Source organism: Ranitomeya variabilis, chromosome 5 (assembly GCF_051348905.1).
Source record: "Ranitomeya variabilis isolate aRanVar5 chromosome 5, aRanVar5.hap1, whole genome shotgun sequence".
Taxonomy (NCBI): Eukaryota; Metazoa; Chordata; class Amphibia; order Anura; family Dendrobatidae; genus Ranitomeya; species Ranitomeya variabilis.
In genome coordinates this window covers 52,100,764-52,119,760 of record NC_135236.1, presented here as the reverse complement: position 1 = coordinate 52,119,760, position 18,997 = coordinate 52,100,764, and the positions used below count along the sequence as shown (strand labels likewise).

Here is an 18,997-nt window from a genome sequence, read left to right as displayed (position 1 = left end):
GTTTGGAAATAAAACCTAATTATTAAAAAAAAAATCAACCTCTATGGTCTGAGTCTCAGAATGGATAATAAATCCCCCATGCTATATAAGGGGTGCGTTTTCTCACTGTGAGTTCCAGTGAGAACTTAGGACGGAGAAGAAATACTACAGTGTCAGAAAAGGAAAGACACCAGAGGGCCAAATTTCCCATATTTCTTTGTCATGTAGATTTTATGAGGGTAAGGCCATAGATCTTGACAAAGATGCTAATGTTTTTTTTAATGGTCAGGGTGAGACTTGTCAGTCCACTAGAGCAGAATGGGAGAATCCCACCAGGGGCAGCGCTGGACTCGTTTCCTCTCTCCCTATAGCCCCGGTTGGATCTTCAAGGTATATTCTGCTCTCTGGTATTTTCCACTTAAAATACCTAATACTTGTCTCTCAGTTGTGCGACTGGCGCAATCTGGGTACAGATAAGGCTTCTTTCACACTTCAGTTGTTTGTCGTCAGTCTGCTCCGACATAGTGACGGATCCGTCACAATTGTTGAGAAAATGGTTCTAACGGATCCGTTTTTTGACGGATCCGTTACTTGGGGGTTGTCTGGGAAAAGTATCTACTTTTTGGAGCATGCGCAATTGAAAAAGTGGATTGGGGCGACGGATCCGCCGAAATGACGGTCGCGACGGATCCGTCGCCCATAGGCGGCCATTCTATAGAATCCGTCACAAACCGCCATTTCGGCGCAGACAAAAAACGTTATAATGTCCGTCTATGTCTAGATGACGTCCGACAAATTTCGACGGATCCGTCACATGGCGGATGGATCGGACAACGATCCGTCACAATCCGTCGCTAATGCAAGTCTATGGGGAAAATAGCGGATCCGCCCCCCAAAAAAATGGATCCGCTATTTGATGAAAACGGCGGATTCAAACTGACGCCAAACAACTGAAGTGTGAAAGAGGCCTTAGTCGACAGTATGACCAACTGCTGAGTCTCAGGCACCCAGTGCACACTACACGCCTCTATTGCCTTTCTAAAGGCCTCATGCACACCCTTCCTGGCGCACGCTTCTCGCATGTCTTCAGGTACTTCTATTATGCTCTTGAAAAGTGGAGTCTCATCTTCTTCACGGACATCTGCCACGACCGGGTGACTGTCTTGTTCCGCTTTTAGCACGAACTCTTCCTCAGTCTTCTCTTCTGCTTGAGCCTTCGCCAAGATGGGCATTGGCAACTCCTCTGCCAGGCAGCGACATTCCTCCTCTCTCTGGAGAAGCTCCTGCTGATGCTTCTCTTGAGCCATTCTGAGCACCTCCATATTTTCCAATATGGCCCTATTCATGGTTTGACACGCTGACAGGTGACATCTGAGCTCAAAGACCTCCCTCTCCAGCTCGTCCACTCTGTGCACAGCCACTTGTCTCAGAACTCCTTCTTGTTCGACAGACTCTTTAAGCAGCTCTATCTCACTTCTCCCATCCTCTGGATTGGTGGAGCATCCATCACTTGAGGAGGTATTTACTTCAGGCACCACTTCTTTGGTAGCCTCCTCCACTTCCGTCAAATCTTCAGAAGATGCAACTGGTTCAGCCCCTTTGCCTTTTTTTCGTCTCCGGCGACGGGAGGAAGTCTTGCCATTTGTACCTGAGTCAGCTTTACTGCACTCTTTCCCACTGGCGTCATCATCTGAATGAGAGTCACCACAATAGTCTGTCTCACATCCCACAACCTGGTGAACCCTCAAGTCATTCTTTAATCCGGGTGTCAGCTTCACAGGCTTTATTAACCATGTCACCTAAAGTCAACTTGGGGTACCCATCAGGTGACATGTCCGTAAGTTGGGCAGACTCACCTTCCCCACTGGTCAACCCGTCGTCTGACCCCCCAACTTTGGGAGGAATAAATGCTTTAAGGTATGCAACCCCACCAGCCGAGAGCCCCCCATTCACCTGTTGTAAAGCTCCCTTCTCCCACAAATCTGTGAACAACTCAGAGTCCCGGCCAATTATCACTGGGCAGGGTAAGGTTGAGACTATGGCCACATCATGGATTGCACTGTCCTTGGCTGTCTCTAGGACCACCCTGGCTACTGGATAACCCTTAGTGTGCCCATGGATGCAGGTGACCCTGACCTTCCTACCTGGTATTTCGAACCCCTCAGGTGCAACCCTCAGTAGAGTCAACGGGCCCCCAGAATCGAGCAGTCCGTACAGTTCCATCTCATGCATCCGCAGGGCACACCCCCGTAAACTTTCACCAGGTGGATAGTTCACACAACACACCAGACACACATAACTCACAGGCCCTGGGCCCCAATTTGTCTGCAGTACCTCTTTGGGACGCTCCACCCCCATTTGGGAAATCACCATTTCCCAAGATTCCACCTCTTTTTAGGCTACTACCCCTCTTCGGGTTACCGCCCCTTTTTGGGACTCTGCCCCCTTTTGGGCAACCATCCCCGTTTGGGTCACCGCCCACTATTATGGACACCACCCCTTTTAGGGAAAGCCCTCGTGGACTCCCCCACGGCACTCAGGCCCCAGTTCGCACAGTACACCCCTATGTCTCTGGGCTTGCACTGGCCCTTTAAGAGTCTGCACGACTTGAGAAAAAAAAAAAATATATATATATATATATTTATTATATTTCACTTCACCAGCTCCTGCTGGTTTTGCCACAGCTCCCGCTGCAGTCACATATAACCGGCACCTCCGGCTGCCGACTACTAGCCACCGCCAGTGCCACTGCAGCTATGCTCCACAAGGCTCTGCACGGCTCCTCTTTGTGGACCCGCCGATCCACAGCAAGCTGCTTGTCACCTTCGTGGACCCACCGATCCACAGCAAGCCGCTTGTCAGCTTCGTAACCCCACCGAGTTACAGCCAGACACAATCTTCGTGGCCCCGCCGAGCCACAGCAAACAACTCTGAACGTGCCTCCTGGACCGTTGCCCGCGGTCTAGCACCATATGTAAGATAGCGCTTACCGCATGTGTTGGGGGACACTCGCTTGGCCGCGATATTCAGCACACAGGCACGGTTTTTCAAAACAAAGCAGTCCATACGGTTTATTAAGCCTCATAAACCATATCATGAGCAGTCCATTTACACACTGAACCAGGACATTACATCAAGTTTCAGATCCTTAGTCTGTGGCAACTAAACATTCTGGTCCTCTCTGACCAGTTACCGTGGGTTACCACACAGTTCATGATACAATAAACACCAACAGTTTATGGAGGTACCTTACGGGAGCTCCTGCTCCACTTGCTGACTCCTTGTCAGTCCTCTCTTCCGGGTAAGCTGCCTCACGGGAATCACCAACTTGCCTTTGAGGCATATCTTAGTCAGTCCAGACCCACCGAAGGACGGTAGCTTCCCCTAGTTTCACTGTGCACTGCTCAGGGATCCGGTCCTACTCCCAGGACCTCCCACGCTGCTGAGGGATCCGGTCCTACTCCCAGGACCTCCCAACACCCAGGTTACACAGGATCACACAGGTGGCCAGTCCGGGTACTATTCAGGACGTCCATCCCCAGCTGGGACCGTCCAATACCCAGGCCACCAGTAGCAAAGTCCCACCACGTGCTCTTCAGGGCTTAGCACACCCAACACCGAGGTATCTCTCAGGACCTTGCACCTGTACTATACAGGTCTGCACACTCAGACCACACAGGAACCATGTGACCCACACCCTGGTCACATTATATACCTTTTAACCACTCCCCCGGGTGGGAGTGTGGGTGTGTGTGGCTAGTTTGTCCCGCCCATCTCACATAACTAGCCCTGCCTAGCCTCCCATTATAAATATGCCAAATACTATAACTGTAGGACTACAGGTCCCAGAACACCACATCGCTTCAGGCTGGCAGCGCAGAGTCTCCTCCTCTGCGACACACATATCTGCCATTCATCACAATGCCGGACTTTGTCTTATGACCACAGCCATGCATGTAACTGCCATGCACTCTCATGGCCTCAATACACCTCTGTGTGCATACTGGGGAGACCATGCAGCGCCCCCTACCTGTTACAGGGGTTACTGCATCACAGCTGCTTTTACATTACGTTGTTGTCATTTGTAGGGCTTACAATGTCGGAGGAAATCCAGCCCTTGTTCAATTTTAGAAGAGTCAGCCTGTTTGCATTTTACGTTGACAGCCGTGTGCGCCTATCCGTTATGATTGCACCAGCCAAACTAAAATCCCGCTCAGACAACACACTTGTAGCAGGGAATGGCAGCACCTCCAAGGTGTAGAAGGAGAGGTCGGGCCAAATGTGGAGCTTAGACAACCAATAGTTAAACGGCACTGAAGAATAAGGAAGGACACTCTTAACGTCACTTAAGTAGTCCTTCACCATCTTGGTTAACTTTTCCCCTCTTCATAGTTACACCCACAGGTAACCCTTGCTGATGTGACGGTCTTATGAAAATGTGTAAGTTGGGGAACATTCCCCCCCGAGTTGCACCTCGTGTGCGTGGCCCATTCCTGTAATCCTTGTGGCTGAAAAATAGCTGGTACCTCTGCCCCTCTGCCAGCAGCGTTGTTGTTTCAGCGTAATCTCTTTAGCAAGTCTTCCATGACGGCTCTCTGGCATACATGCACTGCAAATGGCACGTCTGCCTCAAACATGAGAGAAGCAAATTTCTCCTTGTACCGTGGGTCAAGAAAGGTGCACAGCCAGTATTTCATGGTGGACAAAATGTGTTTCACGAAAGGGTTTTGGGAAAGGCATCTGGACATGAACTTTGCCATGTGTGGCAGACTACAGAGTCATACATTCTGTGTCCTCACCAGGAAGAACACTAACCATCCTCTCCTCATGATGCATAGCCTCCTCCTCATCAGACTATGCTGGACAGGCATGAAGGTGGGATTGGGAGTCCCCTCTGTAGCGCAGACCAAAAACTCCTGTTTCTTGTCATAACCCAATGTGGCTTGAGAATATTGTGTGACGCGGGGCGGTGTGGTATCAGCCACTGCAAACTCTTGCTCCATAGCCACCTGCTCGGCATTCAAAGCTTCCTCTTTGAGATTCTGCAGCGAATGTTTTAATAGACAGAGCAGCGGGATGGTTACATTGACAATAGCGTCATCAGCGCTCACCGTCTTGGTGCAGTTCTCAAAGTTTTGAAGAACCGACAGTTGTGTGTGGGGGGTCAGCGTTACTCTGATGGGCACTGAGAAGTTGGAATTCAGACTCAGCTCTCTGCTGCTCACTAAGCCTTTTCAACATATGAACCGCCAACCGCCTCAACACATTTATCTAACTATCCCTATGTTGCCCATTCAAAATTTTCTTCATAACCAGGATCCTTGTATCTTGTAGTCACACGCTTTATGCATTTAATAGCCCTCTGTGTCTATACTTTTACACATACTGGTTGATAACTGGTTCATGCATCATTACATGAACACCCGATTTCTTACATTATGGCTGGTCAGAACAATGAAAGCAATTGTTACCATTCACCTTTCGTCCCTCCCCTATTTCCTCATAGATTGTAAGCTTGCGAGCAGGGCCCTCATTCCTCTTGGTATCTGTTGTTTATGTGATTTTTGTTAATCTGTAATGTCTATAAATAGTGTTGGATGCTAATTGAGTACCATGGGGCTGCCACCACCAAGAGGTCGTAGAAAGACTCAGTTCCCACAAGTCGAAACCGCAACCTTTCTAATGCTACCAGTCTGGCTATATGGGTGTTTGGCGTTTTGGCCTGTGGGTGGGTCGATATTTCTGCTTTCTCTTAAAGTCTGGGGTAGGGACAAGTGAACGCTGCGTTGAGACAATGAACTGGACGTGGTTGTTGACTATTGTGTCTGTTCAAATGCCAGTTTTGGGCAGGAGGCATCAGCACCTGCTTCATGGACATCAGATTGGGAAGGCCATAACACAGGGGAAGTGGCCGTGGTTTCACCATCAGACAAAGATTTTGTACCCGGGCGTTCCGCTTACCTACTGGGGTGCTTGGCTGCCATGTGCTGGTGGTGCTCAGATTGGCAGTGTTCTTGCCGCCTCTTAGCTTGGTTTGGTAGATGATGCAAATTACAGTTGTTACAAGGAATTTCAGAAAAAAACTGCCATACAGGGGAACAATGCACCCTTGGCCTGTTATCTAGCGAATTGCGGGGGGCTCTGTGGAACAGTTGACCGAGTTCTCCCTCCGGTCAAACCACTACTTCTTCTTGCCTGTTTTTGTGCTATGGACCAATCCCTGTCTGCACTGCTGTGCTCGCTAAGCGTGCCACCGTGCCAGGTTGGATCAGTGGCCTCATCATCGACCACATCATCTTCTAATTCCTCAATCTGATCCTCCTTCTGAGTTGCAATTTTAGACTGACCTGATGGCAACTGTGCGCCATGATTATCCTCCACCTCTTCAGACATGAATTGACCTTCCCCAATGTGGCTTTCTCCTGGCCGTGTGGGCTCAAATGTTTGGGCATCACTGCACTCCACCTCCTCATGACCCTCTTTAATGTTGCACGTTGAGAGGCCTGACAAATTACAAGCGAACGTAAACAGTTCCTCATAGTGGCCAGCGTTGGGGTCATATGTCTACTGGTGTGAAGGGACAAATTAAGAAAGAGTCTCCATTTTGTGCTTTTCGACTCCATTTTGCTGTTCTAAGATAAATTTTGTTACTAAGCTAAAGTTTACAGCTGTTATGAGACCTTGATTGTTGCAATCTAGACAGGACATGAGACTGAGAGTGTATTGTTCTATGAGACTTTGACGCACAGACTGTTCCTGCATTCTTATAGGTTAAGAACTGTGAGCGTGTTCTTATGCTGATTGGTTGAAGTATAATTTCTATGACTATGAAAAGTCATACACAATAAACGGGGGCCCAGAGATCTGCTTGATCCCCCCCCCAATCAGAGACACACATCTCCGTCTGGTCATTTTCAGTTGCCGGCAACGCCCTGTAGATTAATTTGGAAATCACTGAGTTAACAGTGAAGGATCACTTTAGATCCTCCCTCAACACTGGGACTCTTGATGGGGTTAGGAAGGAGAACCAGGTTGAGGATTCAGAGGTCCAGCCTCTTGGATACTGAGACTGGACTGTGTGGAAGACTTCGTGGTGCTGCTGTCAACACACTAGAGTCTTTGTCTGCCATCCAACCCACATCATCCTGGCAATTGTCTGCGTTCATCAGTGGTGTACCGCGCTGACCACATTTTCACGGGAAGCTTATAGCGGCTTCACCCACTATGACAGTTGTTACCTTGGGATCCGGTGGCAAAAATGAACTGTGGAGCTTACAAAATGCAGGTTTCACAGCACCTGCTGGCCCTCTGTGAACTGTCAGCAGGGGCTGCATAATGACATGGCGGTGGACATGGTGGTGGACAAAGCCCATAATTCAAATGGGCATGTTTTAGCTGGCATAGTAAAGGGATGGGGAATATGTATTCCACTTTCTGGCTAACTACACTAAAATACAACATCCTAGATATCTCTGAATGAAATATTCCAGTTGCAAATTTTTAGTCATTGCATAGTGGAATGTGTTCAGAACAATAAAACATAAAAATTATCAATGTTAATCAAAATTAATATCCCATGGAGATCTGGATTTGGAATGTTACTCAAAATCAAAGTGGAAAATCAAATTACAGGCCGATACAACTTCAGTGGAAATGCCTCATGACAAGGAAAAGATGCTCAGTATTGTGTGTGGCCTCCACGTGCCTGTATGATCTCCCTACTGTACAATGCCTGGGCATGCTCCTGATGAGGCGGCGGATGGTCTCCTGAGGGATCTCCTCCCAGACCTGGACTAAAGCATCCGCCAACTCCTGGACAGTCTGTGGTGCAATGTGACGTTGGTGGATGGAGCAAGACATGATGTCCCATATGTGTTCAATCGGATTCAGGTCTGGGGAATGGGCGGGCCAGTCCATAGCTTCAATGCTTTATCTTGCAGGAACTGCTGACACACTCCAGCCACATGAGGTTTGGCATTGTCCTGCATTAGGAGGAACCCAGGGCCAACCACACCAGCAAATGGTCTCACAAGAGGTCTGAGGATCTCATCTTGGTACCTAATGGCAGTCAGGCTACCTCTGGCGAGGTACCATTACTGACCCATTGCCAAACCAGTCATGCTGAAGGTTGTTGCAGGCATCAGATCGCTCTCCACGGCATCTCTAGACTCTGTCCCGTCTGTTACATGTGCTCAGTGTGAACCTGCTTTCATCTGTGAAGAGCACAAGGGTGCCAGTGGCGAATTTGCCAATCCTGGTGTTCTGTGGCAAATGCCAAGCTACTGCATGGTGTTGGGCTGTGAGCACAACCCCCATCTGTGGATGTCGGGCACTCAGACCATCCTCATGGAGTCTGTTTCTAACCGTTTGTGCAGACACATGCACATTTGTGGCCTGCTGGAGGTCATCTTGCAGGGCTCTGGCAGTGCTCCTCCTGTTCCTCCTTGCACAAAGGCAGAGGTAGCGGTCCTGCTGCTGAGTTGTTGCCCTCCTATGGCCCCCTCCATGTCTCCTGGTGTACTGGCCTGTCTCCTGGTAGTGCCCCCAGCTTCTGGACACTACGCTGACAGACACAACAAACCTTCTTGCCACAGCTCACATTGATGTGCCATCCTGGATGAGCTGCACTACCTGAGCCACTTGTTTGGGTTGTAGAGTCCGTCTCATGCTACCACGAGTGTGAAAGCACAACCAACATTCAAAAGTGAACAAAACATCAGCCAGAAAGCATTGGTACTGAGATGTGGTCTGTGGTCCCCACCTGCTGAATCACTCCATTACTGAGTGTGCCTTCATAATTGCCAATAATTTCCACCTGTTTTCTATTCCATTTGCACAACAGCATGTGAAATTGCCTCACCGCCAGAGCCCACATCAAAGCGGGGAATACTGACATCAGTGTAATAGTACGTCCGATGTCAGTAAGGGGTTTAAAACGTCAGCTCGACACCCAAATAAGCCCTCACCCAACACGAGATTATGAAAAATGGAGACGCTACGGGTATTAGCAAAGTTTGGAATTTTTTTTCACAACTTAGATAAAAAAGAACTTAGACATGTTTGGTGTCTATAAACTCGTAATGACATGGAGAATCATAATGGGATGTCAGTTTTAGCATTAGTGAACGTAGCAAAAAAGCCAAACACATAACAAGTGTGGGATTGCACTTTTTTTGCAATTTCACCAAACTTGGAATTTTTTTCCGTTTTCTAGTACATGGCATGCAAAAACCAATGATGTAGTTCAAAAGTACAACTTGTCCTGGAAAAAAACAAGCCCTCACATGGCCATATTGACTGAAAAGTAAAAAAGTTATGGCTCTGGAAAAAGGGGAGCAAAAAACGAAAACACAAAACCGAAAAAAGCTCCGGGGGTGAAGGGGTTAATGATACCATTTTTGTACAGATACGATCTGTTAATCGCCTGTTATTGCATTTTAATGCATTGTGCGGTGACCAAAAAAAAGTAATTTTGGAGTTTTGACTTTTCTTCTTGCTACGCCGTTTAGCGATCAGGTTAATCCTTTTTTTATTGATATATATCGGGCGATTCTGAACACAGCGATACCAAATATGTGTAGGTTTGATTTTATTTTCATTGTTTTATTTTGAATGGGGCGAAAGGGGGGTGATTAGTGATGAGCGAAAATACGCGCACTGGTGACCCTCGTTACATGATTGGGGGTCATCGGTTCGTCGGCATGACAATCAGAGGTCATTGAGACCTCTATGGTTGTCACTGCCGGATTGCTATGAGCGCCACCCTGTGGTTGGTGCTCATAGCAACTCAGCAATTCTACTGCACAGAGGAGATCTGAACATCCATCACCTCTATGTAGCAGAGCCAGTCGACTAATGCCAGCTTCTAGCGTCCTATGGAGACTATTGAAGCATGGCAAAAGTAAAAAAAAAGTGTATAAAAAAATTATAAAAGTTCAAATCACCCCTAGTGATGAGCGAATATACTTGTCACTCGAGATTTCCCGAGCACGCTTGGGTGACCTCCGAGTATTTTTTAGTGCTCAGAGTTTTAGTGACAACCATAGAGGTCTCAATGACCTCTGATTGTCATGCCGACGAACCGATGACCCCCAATCATGTAACGAGGGTCACCAGTGCGCGTATTCCGGCCCGATGGCTGGAAGCGCACGTTAAATGCCGCTGTCAGAGTTTGACAGCGGCATTTAACTAATAGCCGCGGGTGGAATCGCGATCCACCCGTGGCTATTACGGGCACATGTCAGCTGTTCAAAACAGCCGACATGTCCCGGAAAAGATATGGGCTCAGCGCCGGAGCCCAGATCAAAGCAGGGGATACCGACATCGTTGTACTATTACACCTGATGTCGGTAAAGGGTTAAAAATCCATAAAACTGGTGCAATAGTCTGACAACATTATTCCCAGATACCATATGTGAGTCAGAAAGGCATCCAGGCATCTTCTCCATGCTGTTCCCATTTAGTTTTAGCTCTTTCCCATCCATTTCAGCTTTTTTCTCAGACCCCGGACCTGTTTGTTGGGTCCAGCATAAAAATATTCGGCTTTCCCATTGACTTGCATTGCATTCATTATTCGGTACAAATAAACTGATATTACAAATTATTTGTGCCGATTTTCCAAATCCAAATATTTCACTATTTGGTCATCACTACTAATAATGAACACATGGACCAAAATAAATGGATACAAATCAGATACAGCACACTTTTTTTGTTGTTGCTAAAACAGCTGTGTGAATTGAGCCCTAGGCTTTGCACCTTTACAACCATATGAATGCACTGGCATGATGAAATGTTTGCCTGAGAATTGCTGTCATTTATTCAGAAATGTTGCATACGGTATTTCTAACTTAGAACAATGAGTAATACGAGACATAAAATGTGTTCGTTCTCAGATAAAAACCCTCACAACTGCAAAACATAAGCTGCTGTGAGAGATTGATGGCAGGGATAATGTAACCTACTGGATACGGGGTCCCTTCAGTCTGCACACTCAGCCGTGGTGCTGTAAGCCCAGGCCCAGGTCTTTGTAGACGGTGACCACCGTCTCGCAGACTTGTTTGAGCTCAGCCTGCAGCTGCCCGATCCTTTCGATGATCTCCGTCAGCTCTTTCAGCTGTACCTGGAGTTGCGTGTTGTTCTGTTCGTACACCTGGTACATCCTGTCCTCAAGACGCTGAGATAATTCTGCCACCTGGGAAGACAAAAAGTGATCACTTGACGGACTGTCCGGAACCTCACGTGAAATGTGCGCACCACTAATTGCGTCAACCTTATAATAACCACATTTCATTCAGATACAAGGATAGGATTTGCTTTTTAGCCAGTGACCTGTGGTGACTTTTTTTTTTCCGTTCTGCTCAAATTAGAAAATTACCATACAGGAAATACAATGCCAATCGTGTCTTGGACTATAAAGCTTTCTAATTTTGTAACAGCTGGCGGTAAAATCAGAGGATGTTCTGTATTCCTTTTCTCACTAATTGCTCCTGCTAGCTGCATCCTCCGGGGACTTAATGCAGTTACAATAATGTGCTCACAACTGATTACGTAAATATGTAGAGGAGGGAGAGGAAAAGCAACTACAGCCATGATGCCAACAGTACAGCGTTGCCTTATTATCCCAGGATGCAGGGAGGATTTTATCATTTCATTACAAGAAAAAAAACAAAACACATTTATATGATAAGCATCCAGGGTCGCGGAGCGGCGTTGGAAAAAAACACGCCTGCCAGACGACTTCACTGCTTTCAAACAAGCTACACTTGCCTTCAAACTAGCCCTCACTTCTGATAAACAGACCTATTTCACTAACCTTGTATCTTCACTATCCCACAACCCAAAACAACTGTTCAGCACATTTAACTCTCTCCTCCGCCCACCACTGCCACCTCCAACTCCCCTCATCTCTTCTGAGGACTTTGCCACCTACTTCAAAAACAAGATCGACCAAACAAGGCAAACCTTTACTGTTCCACCACCCCAACCACTCCATATACCAGACCTCTGCCCTTCCCTAATAACCTCCCTCTCCAACATCACTGAAGGAGAGCTTACTCGCCTCTTTTCCAAATCACACATCACCACTTGTGCACTTGACCCCATCCCTTCCCACCTGCTCCCCAACCTCCCTAACACGCTCATTCGAGCCCTAACCCATCTCTTCAACCTATTGCTATCTTCTGGTACCTTCCCCTCTGCCTTCAAACCATCACAACCATCCTCAAAAAAGCTAACCTTGACCCAACTGCTATGCCCAGCTATCGCCCCATATCACTGCTCCCGTTTGCTTCCTAACCCCTTGAGCAGCATGTCCATGGTCAACTTTCCTCCCATCTCTCATCTAACTCTCTGCTTGACAACCTCCAATCTGGCTTCCGCCCCCACCACTCCACCGAAACTGCTCTGACCAAAATTACTAATGACTTAGTCACAGCCAAAGCTAACAGACAGTTCTCCATCCTCCTTCTCGACCTGTCCTCTGCTTTCGACACAGTCGACCACTGCCTACTGCTACAGATTCTTTCTTCCCTCGGCATCAAAGGCCTTGCCCTGTCCTGGATTGCCTCATACCTTTCCGACCGCACATTTAGCGTTTCCCACTCCCACACTAACTCCTCACCTCGCCCCCTCTCTGTTGGAGTCCCTCAAGGTTCTATCCTAGGGCCTCTACTTTTTTCCATCTATACCCTTGGCCTAGGACAACTCATAAAGTCCCATGGCTTCCAGTACCACCTATATACGGATGACATTCAGATCTACCTCTCTGGCTCAGATGTCGCCTCTCTTCTGTCCAGAATCCCGGAGTGTTTGTCAGCCATATACTCCTTCTTCAACTCTCGCTTCCTAAAACTCAATGTAGACAAAACCGAACTCGTCATCTTTCCCCCATCTTGCGTATCCCCCCTACCTGATCTATCTATTATGGTAAACGACATTACGCTCTCTCCCACACCTGAAATCCGCTGCCTCGGGGTAACTCTCGATTCTGCCCTGTCCTTCAAACCGCACGTTCAAACTCTTGCCACCTCCTGTCGCCTCCAACTCAAAAATATTGCCAGAATCTGTCCCTTCCTCAGCCAACAATCTACTAAAACTCTTGTGCATGCTCTCATCATCTCCCGCCTTGATTACTGCAACACCCTCCTCTGTAGCCTCCCCACTAACTCCCTTGCACCACTCCAGCCTGTCCTCAACTCTGCTGCTTGGCTAATCCACCTCTCTCCTCGCTACTCCCCTGCTTCACCCCTCTGCAAATCCCTCCATTGGCTCCCAATTCCCCAACGAATCCAGTTCAAACTACTAACACTGATCTACAAAGCCATCCACAACCTGTCCCCTCCCTATATCTCTGAACTAATTTCCCACTATCTTCCCTCACGAAATCTTCGATCCTCCCAAGACCCAGTGGCGTAGGAAGGGGGGGCGGTCCGCCCCGGGCGGCACAATGCCGGGGGCGGCACAATGCCGGGGGCGGGTCCGACCCAGAGAGGAGGAGGAAGAAAAAAAAGAGAGACGCGGGCCCTTTAAATCTTCGGGCGGCGCCGACCACGACCAGGGCCCCCCCCCCCCGATACCAGCGCTAGCATTGGGCCCCCCGTTCTAATACTCACCTCTCCTGGTTCCTGCGGCAGCTGCAGTGTCTTCGGCGCCCTCTGACTCTGCGACATCTCAGGGCAGAGGGTGCGATGACATCATCACTGCACGCTCAGCCTCTCTGTCCTGAGCGTTGCAGAGCCGGAGAGACGCTGAGTGCACCGGACCTGCGCTGGGAACGGGAGAGGTGAGGATTTTACTTTTTTTTTTTTTTCTTTATGTCTGACACCCTGGGGGCAATGCTGGACACTGGGGCAGATTGCTTGACACACTGGGGGCAATGCTGGACACTGGGGCAGATTGCTGGACAAACTGGGGGCAATGCTGGACACTGGGGCAGATTGCTGGACACACTGGGGGCAATGCTGGACACTGGGGCAGATTGCTGGACAAACTGGGGGCAATGCTGGACACTGGGGCAGATTGCTGGACACACTGGGGGCAATGCTGGACACTGGGGCAGATTGCTGAACACACTGGGGCAATGCTGGACACTGCGCCTGTGCGGCCGCCCGGCTTGTGAATCCCAGCCCCGCACTCTGCATAATGCATAACACACTGCGGGGCTGGGATTACCAAGGTGGGTGGCCGCACAGGCACAGTCTGCAAGCCTGGCTGTGACGTCAGATGGCCAGAGCTCTCTGCGCCTGCACCAAACAGCGATACACAGCGCAGGCGCCGAATTTCATGGGTAAACAGCGCTGAGGGGGCGGCACCCTGCGTTGAGTGACAGCAATGGGGGGGGGGCGCCAAACTCGGGAACAGCCCCGGGCGGCAAAAGCTCTAGCTACGCCAGTGCCAAGACCTCCTACTCTCCTCCATACTTATTAGTTCTTCACACAACCGCCTCCAAGATTTCTCCCGAATATCCCCCATCCTCTGGAATTCCACGCCTCAACACTTCCTATTATCCACCACCCTCGGATACTTCAGACTGAACCTGAAAACCCATCTCTTCAGGAAATCCTACAGCCTGCAATAACCATTCTACCACCTCACCAACCACCTGAGCTGCCGTCTCACCAACCACCCGAGCTGCCGCCCCAACCGCCTAAGCCGATGCCGCCCCACCAACCACCCGAGCTGCCGTGTCGCCACCGCCAGAGCTGCTGCCTCACCAACCACCCGAGCTGCCGTCTCACCACCACCAGAGCTGCCGCCTCACCACCACCAGTGCTGCAGTACACCGACCTCCTGTCTCTTCCCCATTATCCCGAAGAATGTAAGTCCACAAAGACAGGGTCCTCTCCCCTCTGTACCAGTCTGTCATTGTAAATTTGGTTACTGTTAACTATATCTATAACCCTGTATGTAACCCCTTTTCACATGTACAGCACCATGGAATTAATGGTGCTATATAAATAAATAATAATATGATGAAATCCGTTTTAATCATAATCGGGATTAAATCTGTCTACGGCTACAACCGGGGAATCTGGCAAATTATCAGTGGATAATTCGCCGACACCGCATACAATGTCACGACCCCCTGCAAATATAATGTGTTGCCTGACTGTCCCAAAGTTCTACATCTCAATCGTCTGTTTCAGAAGATCTGTCAAAAGTGTCTGGAAGCAAATTATGCCACTGTGTCTAAGGGCTCATTTTCACTTGCGAGAAAAACAGACTAGTGCAATCCGATTAAAATTCGGATTGCACTCGGACCAATGTTATTCAATGGATGACATCTCATCTGCGATTTTTTTCTCAGCTGAAATCGGACTGAGAAAAAAATCGCAGCATGCTGCGTATTGCTGCAATTCTCGGACGAGACTCGCCAATGTAAGTCAATGGGTGCGAGAAAAAAAATCGGACAGCACTCGCACTGGTGTCCTTTTGACGCACTGGTGTCCTTTGAAAAGCCGGTAATTCAGCGCGGTGTACAGTAAAATCACACTGACCGGTTAGAATAGAATAGATATATACACATAGAATAGGTATATATACATATATATATGTCAGTGAGACACCTATATATTTATATTTATATTTCATATAGCACTAGATAGCAGAAAAGCCAGTAATTCAATTGCCGGCTTTTGCTATCTCCTTCCCAAACCCGACAGGATATGAGACATGGTTTACATACAGTAAACCATTTCATATCCCTTATTTTATTACATATTCTTGACTACTAATGTAAGAAGTTTCTTCGTGTAAAATTTCGTGGCTCTAGCTGTTAAAATAAAGGGTTAAATCACGGAAAAAATTGGCGTGGGCTCCCGCGCAATTTTCTCCGCCAGAGTGATAAAGCCAGAGACTGAGGGCAGATATTAATAGCCTAGAGAGGGACCATGGTTATAGGACTCCCCTGGCTAAAAACATCTGCCCCCAGCCACCCCAGAAAAGGCGCATCTGTAAGATGCACCTGTTCTGGCACTTAGCTCCTCTCTTCCCACTCCCCTGTAGCCGTGGGATATGGCGTAAAGAAGGGTTAATGTCACCTTGCTATTGTAAGGTGACATTAAGCCTGGTTAATAATGGAGAGGTGTCAATAAGACACCTATCCATTATTAATCCAATACTAGTAAATGGTTAATAAAACACACACACACACTAGGAAAAAAGTATTTTAATGAAATAAAGACACAGGGTGTTGTAATAGTTTATTATACTGTTAATCCAATTGAAGACCCTTGTCACCTGAAACAAAGTTAAAATAAAAAAATCAACAATATCCCATACCTTCCGTCGTTCAGTCTTGTCCCACGCTGTAAATACATCTGAAGGGGTTAAATAATTTTACAAGCAGGAGCTCTGCTAATGCAGCTGTGCTCCTGCCTGTAAAAGCTGGGGAATGAATGGGAAGCATGAGAATGTATCTACCTAGACTTGCCGTGCTGCGCCCCCTGCTGGCATAACCTCATATGAACTCTAGCGTGGGAATTTTTCTGAATATTTTCTCACGCTAGAGTTCATATGAGTTTATGCCAGCAGGGGGCGCAGCACCGCAAGTCAAGGTAGCTACGTTCCCCTGCTTCCCATTCATTCCCCAGCTTTTACAGGCAGGAGCACAGCTGCATTAGCAGGCTCCTGGCTGTAAAATTATTTAACCCCTTCAGATGGATTTACAGCATGGGACTTGACTAACGCCGGAGAGGTATGGGATATTGTTGATTTTTTATTTTAACTTTGTTTCAGGTGACAAGGGTCTTCAATTGGATTAAGAGTATAATAAACTACAGTTGTGGCCAAAAGTATTGACACCCCTGCAATTCTGTCAGATAATACTCAGTTTCTTCCTGAAAATGATTGCGAACACAAATTCTTTGGTATTATTATCTTCATTTAATTTGTCTTAAATGAAAAAACACAAAAAAAAATGAAGCAAAAAGCAAAACATAGATCATTTTCACACAAAACTCCAGAAATGGGCCAAAAAAAAGTATTGGCACCCTCAGCCTAATACTTGGTTGCACAACCTTTAGCCAAAATAACTGCGACCAACCGCTTCCGGTAACCATCAATGAGTTTCTTACAATGCTCTGCTGGAATTTTATAGCAAATAGATCAATGGCTGCACTCAACTGTACTAAAGCAAGGAAATGTGCGATACATGAAATGTGAATAGCTTAATGGCTTTTGTGAAATCTATGAAAAAACACATGAGATGCTTAGCACAAGATTTGGCCAAAAAATGTGAGCCCATCCACCAAACGTCAAGGTAATCTCAAATCGGATGGGTACCTGACCTGACTGCCTAGTGTGAACACTTACCTATGGCTAATAACATGGTAAACCCTACATTTATAGGAAGGTCAGAACCAACTGTGTTTGGATGTAATTAAAATCACAGCATGGTGAAGGGCGGGGCGTTCAAGTCAGAAAAAATAGTACATAGTAAATATAAGTAAACTGACTGAACAGCAATCTAGTCTGAACTGGTGCATAACCAAAAAAGTCTTACATAGCAAATAGATCAATGCTGGATTTTTAGACCATTCTTCTTTGGCAAACTGCTCCAGGTCCCTGATATTTGAAGGGTGCCTTCTCCAAACTGCCATTTTTAGATCTCTTACAGGTTTTCTATGGGATTCAGGTCTGGACTCATTGCTGGCCACCTTAGAAGTCTCCAGTGCTTTCTCTCAAACCATTTTCTAGTGCTTTTTGAAGTGTGTTTTGGGTCATTGTCCTGCTGGAAGTCCCATGACCTCTGAGGGAGACCCAGCTTTCTCACACTGGGCCCTACATTATGCTGCAAAATTTGTTGGTAGTCTTCAGACTTCATAATGCCATGCACACGGTCAAGCAGTCCAGTGCTAGAGGCAGCAAAGCAACCCCAAAACATCAGGGAACCTCCGCCATGTTTGACTGTAGGGACTGTGTTCTTTTCTTTGAATGCCTCTTTTTTTCTTCTGTAAACTCTATGTTGATGCCTTTGCCCAAAAAGCTCTACTTTTGTCTCATCTGACCAGAGAACATTCTTCCAAAACGTTTTAGGCTTTTTCAGGTAAGTTTTGGCAAACTCCAGCCTGGCTTTTTTATGTCTCGGGGTAAGAAGTGGGGTCTTCCCGGGTCTCCTACCATACATTCCCTTTTCATTCAGATGCCGACGGATAGTACGGGTTGACACTGTTGTACCCTCGGACTGCAGGGCAGCTTGAACTTGTTTGGATGTTAGTCGAGGTTCTTTATCCAACATCCGCACAATCTTGCGTTGAAATCTCTTGTCAATTTTTCTTTTCCGTCCACATCTAGGGAGGTTAGCCACAGTGCCATGGGCTTTACACTTCTTGATGACACTGCGCACGGTAGACACAGGAACTTTCAGGTCTTTGGAGATGGACTTGTAGCCTTGAGATTGCTCATGCTTCCTCACAATTTGGTTTCTCAAGTCCTCAGACAGTTCTTTGGTCTTCTTTCTTTTCTCCATGCTCAATGTGGTACACACAAGGACACAGGACAGAGGTTGAGTCAACTTTAATCCATGTCAACTGGCTGCAAGTGTGATTTAGTTATTGCCAACACCTGTTAGGTGCCACAGGTAAGTTACAGGTGCTCTTAATTACACAAATTAGAGAAGCATCACATGATTTTTCGAACAGTGCCAATACTTTTGTCCACCCCCTTTTTTATGTTTGGTGTGGAATTATATCCAATTTGGCTTTAGGACAATTCTTTTTGTGTTTTTTCATTTATGACAAATTAAATGAAGATAATAATACCAAAGAATTTGTGTTTGCAATCATTTTCAGGAAGAAACTGAGTATTATCTGACAGAATTGCAGGGGTGTCAATACTTTTGGCCATAACTGTATTACAACACCCTGAGTCTTTATTTAATTAAAATACTTTTTTCCTAATGTGTGTGTGTTTTATTAACCATTTACTAGTATTGGATTAATAATGGATAATAATGTCTTATTAACACCTCTCCATTATTAACCAGGTTTAATGTCACCTTACAATAGCAAGGTGACAT

The 18,997-nt window shown here is 47.1% G+C and overlaps 1 protein-coding gene across 2 annotated transcripts in view; it reads right to left on the bottom strand.

Annotated features, from left to right (window-relative positions):
* Positions 1-10,779: 10,779 nt before the first annotated feature.
* SYCE2 (synaptonemal complex central element protein 2) overlaps positions 10,780-18,997 on the bottom strand; it is a 35,581-nt gene continuing 27,363 nt past the window's right edge. For both annotated transcript variants that reach the window (XM_077261956.1, XM_077261955.1), the window contains exon 4: positions 10,780-11,173. In XM_077261956.1, coding sequence (XP_077118071.1) covers positions 10,973-11,173 — 201 coding nt within the window. In that variant the 3' untranslated portion in view covers positions 10,780-10,972. The remainder of the gene's footprint in view (positions 11,174-18,997) is intronic.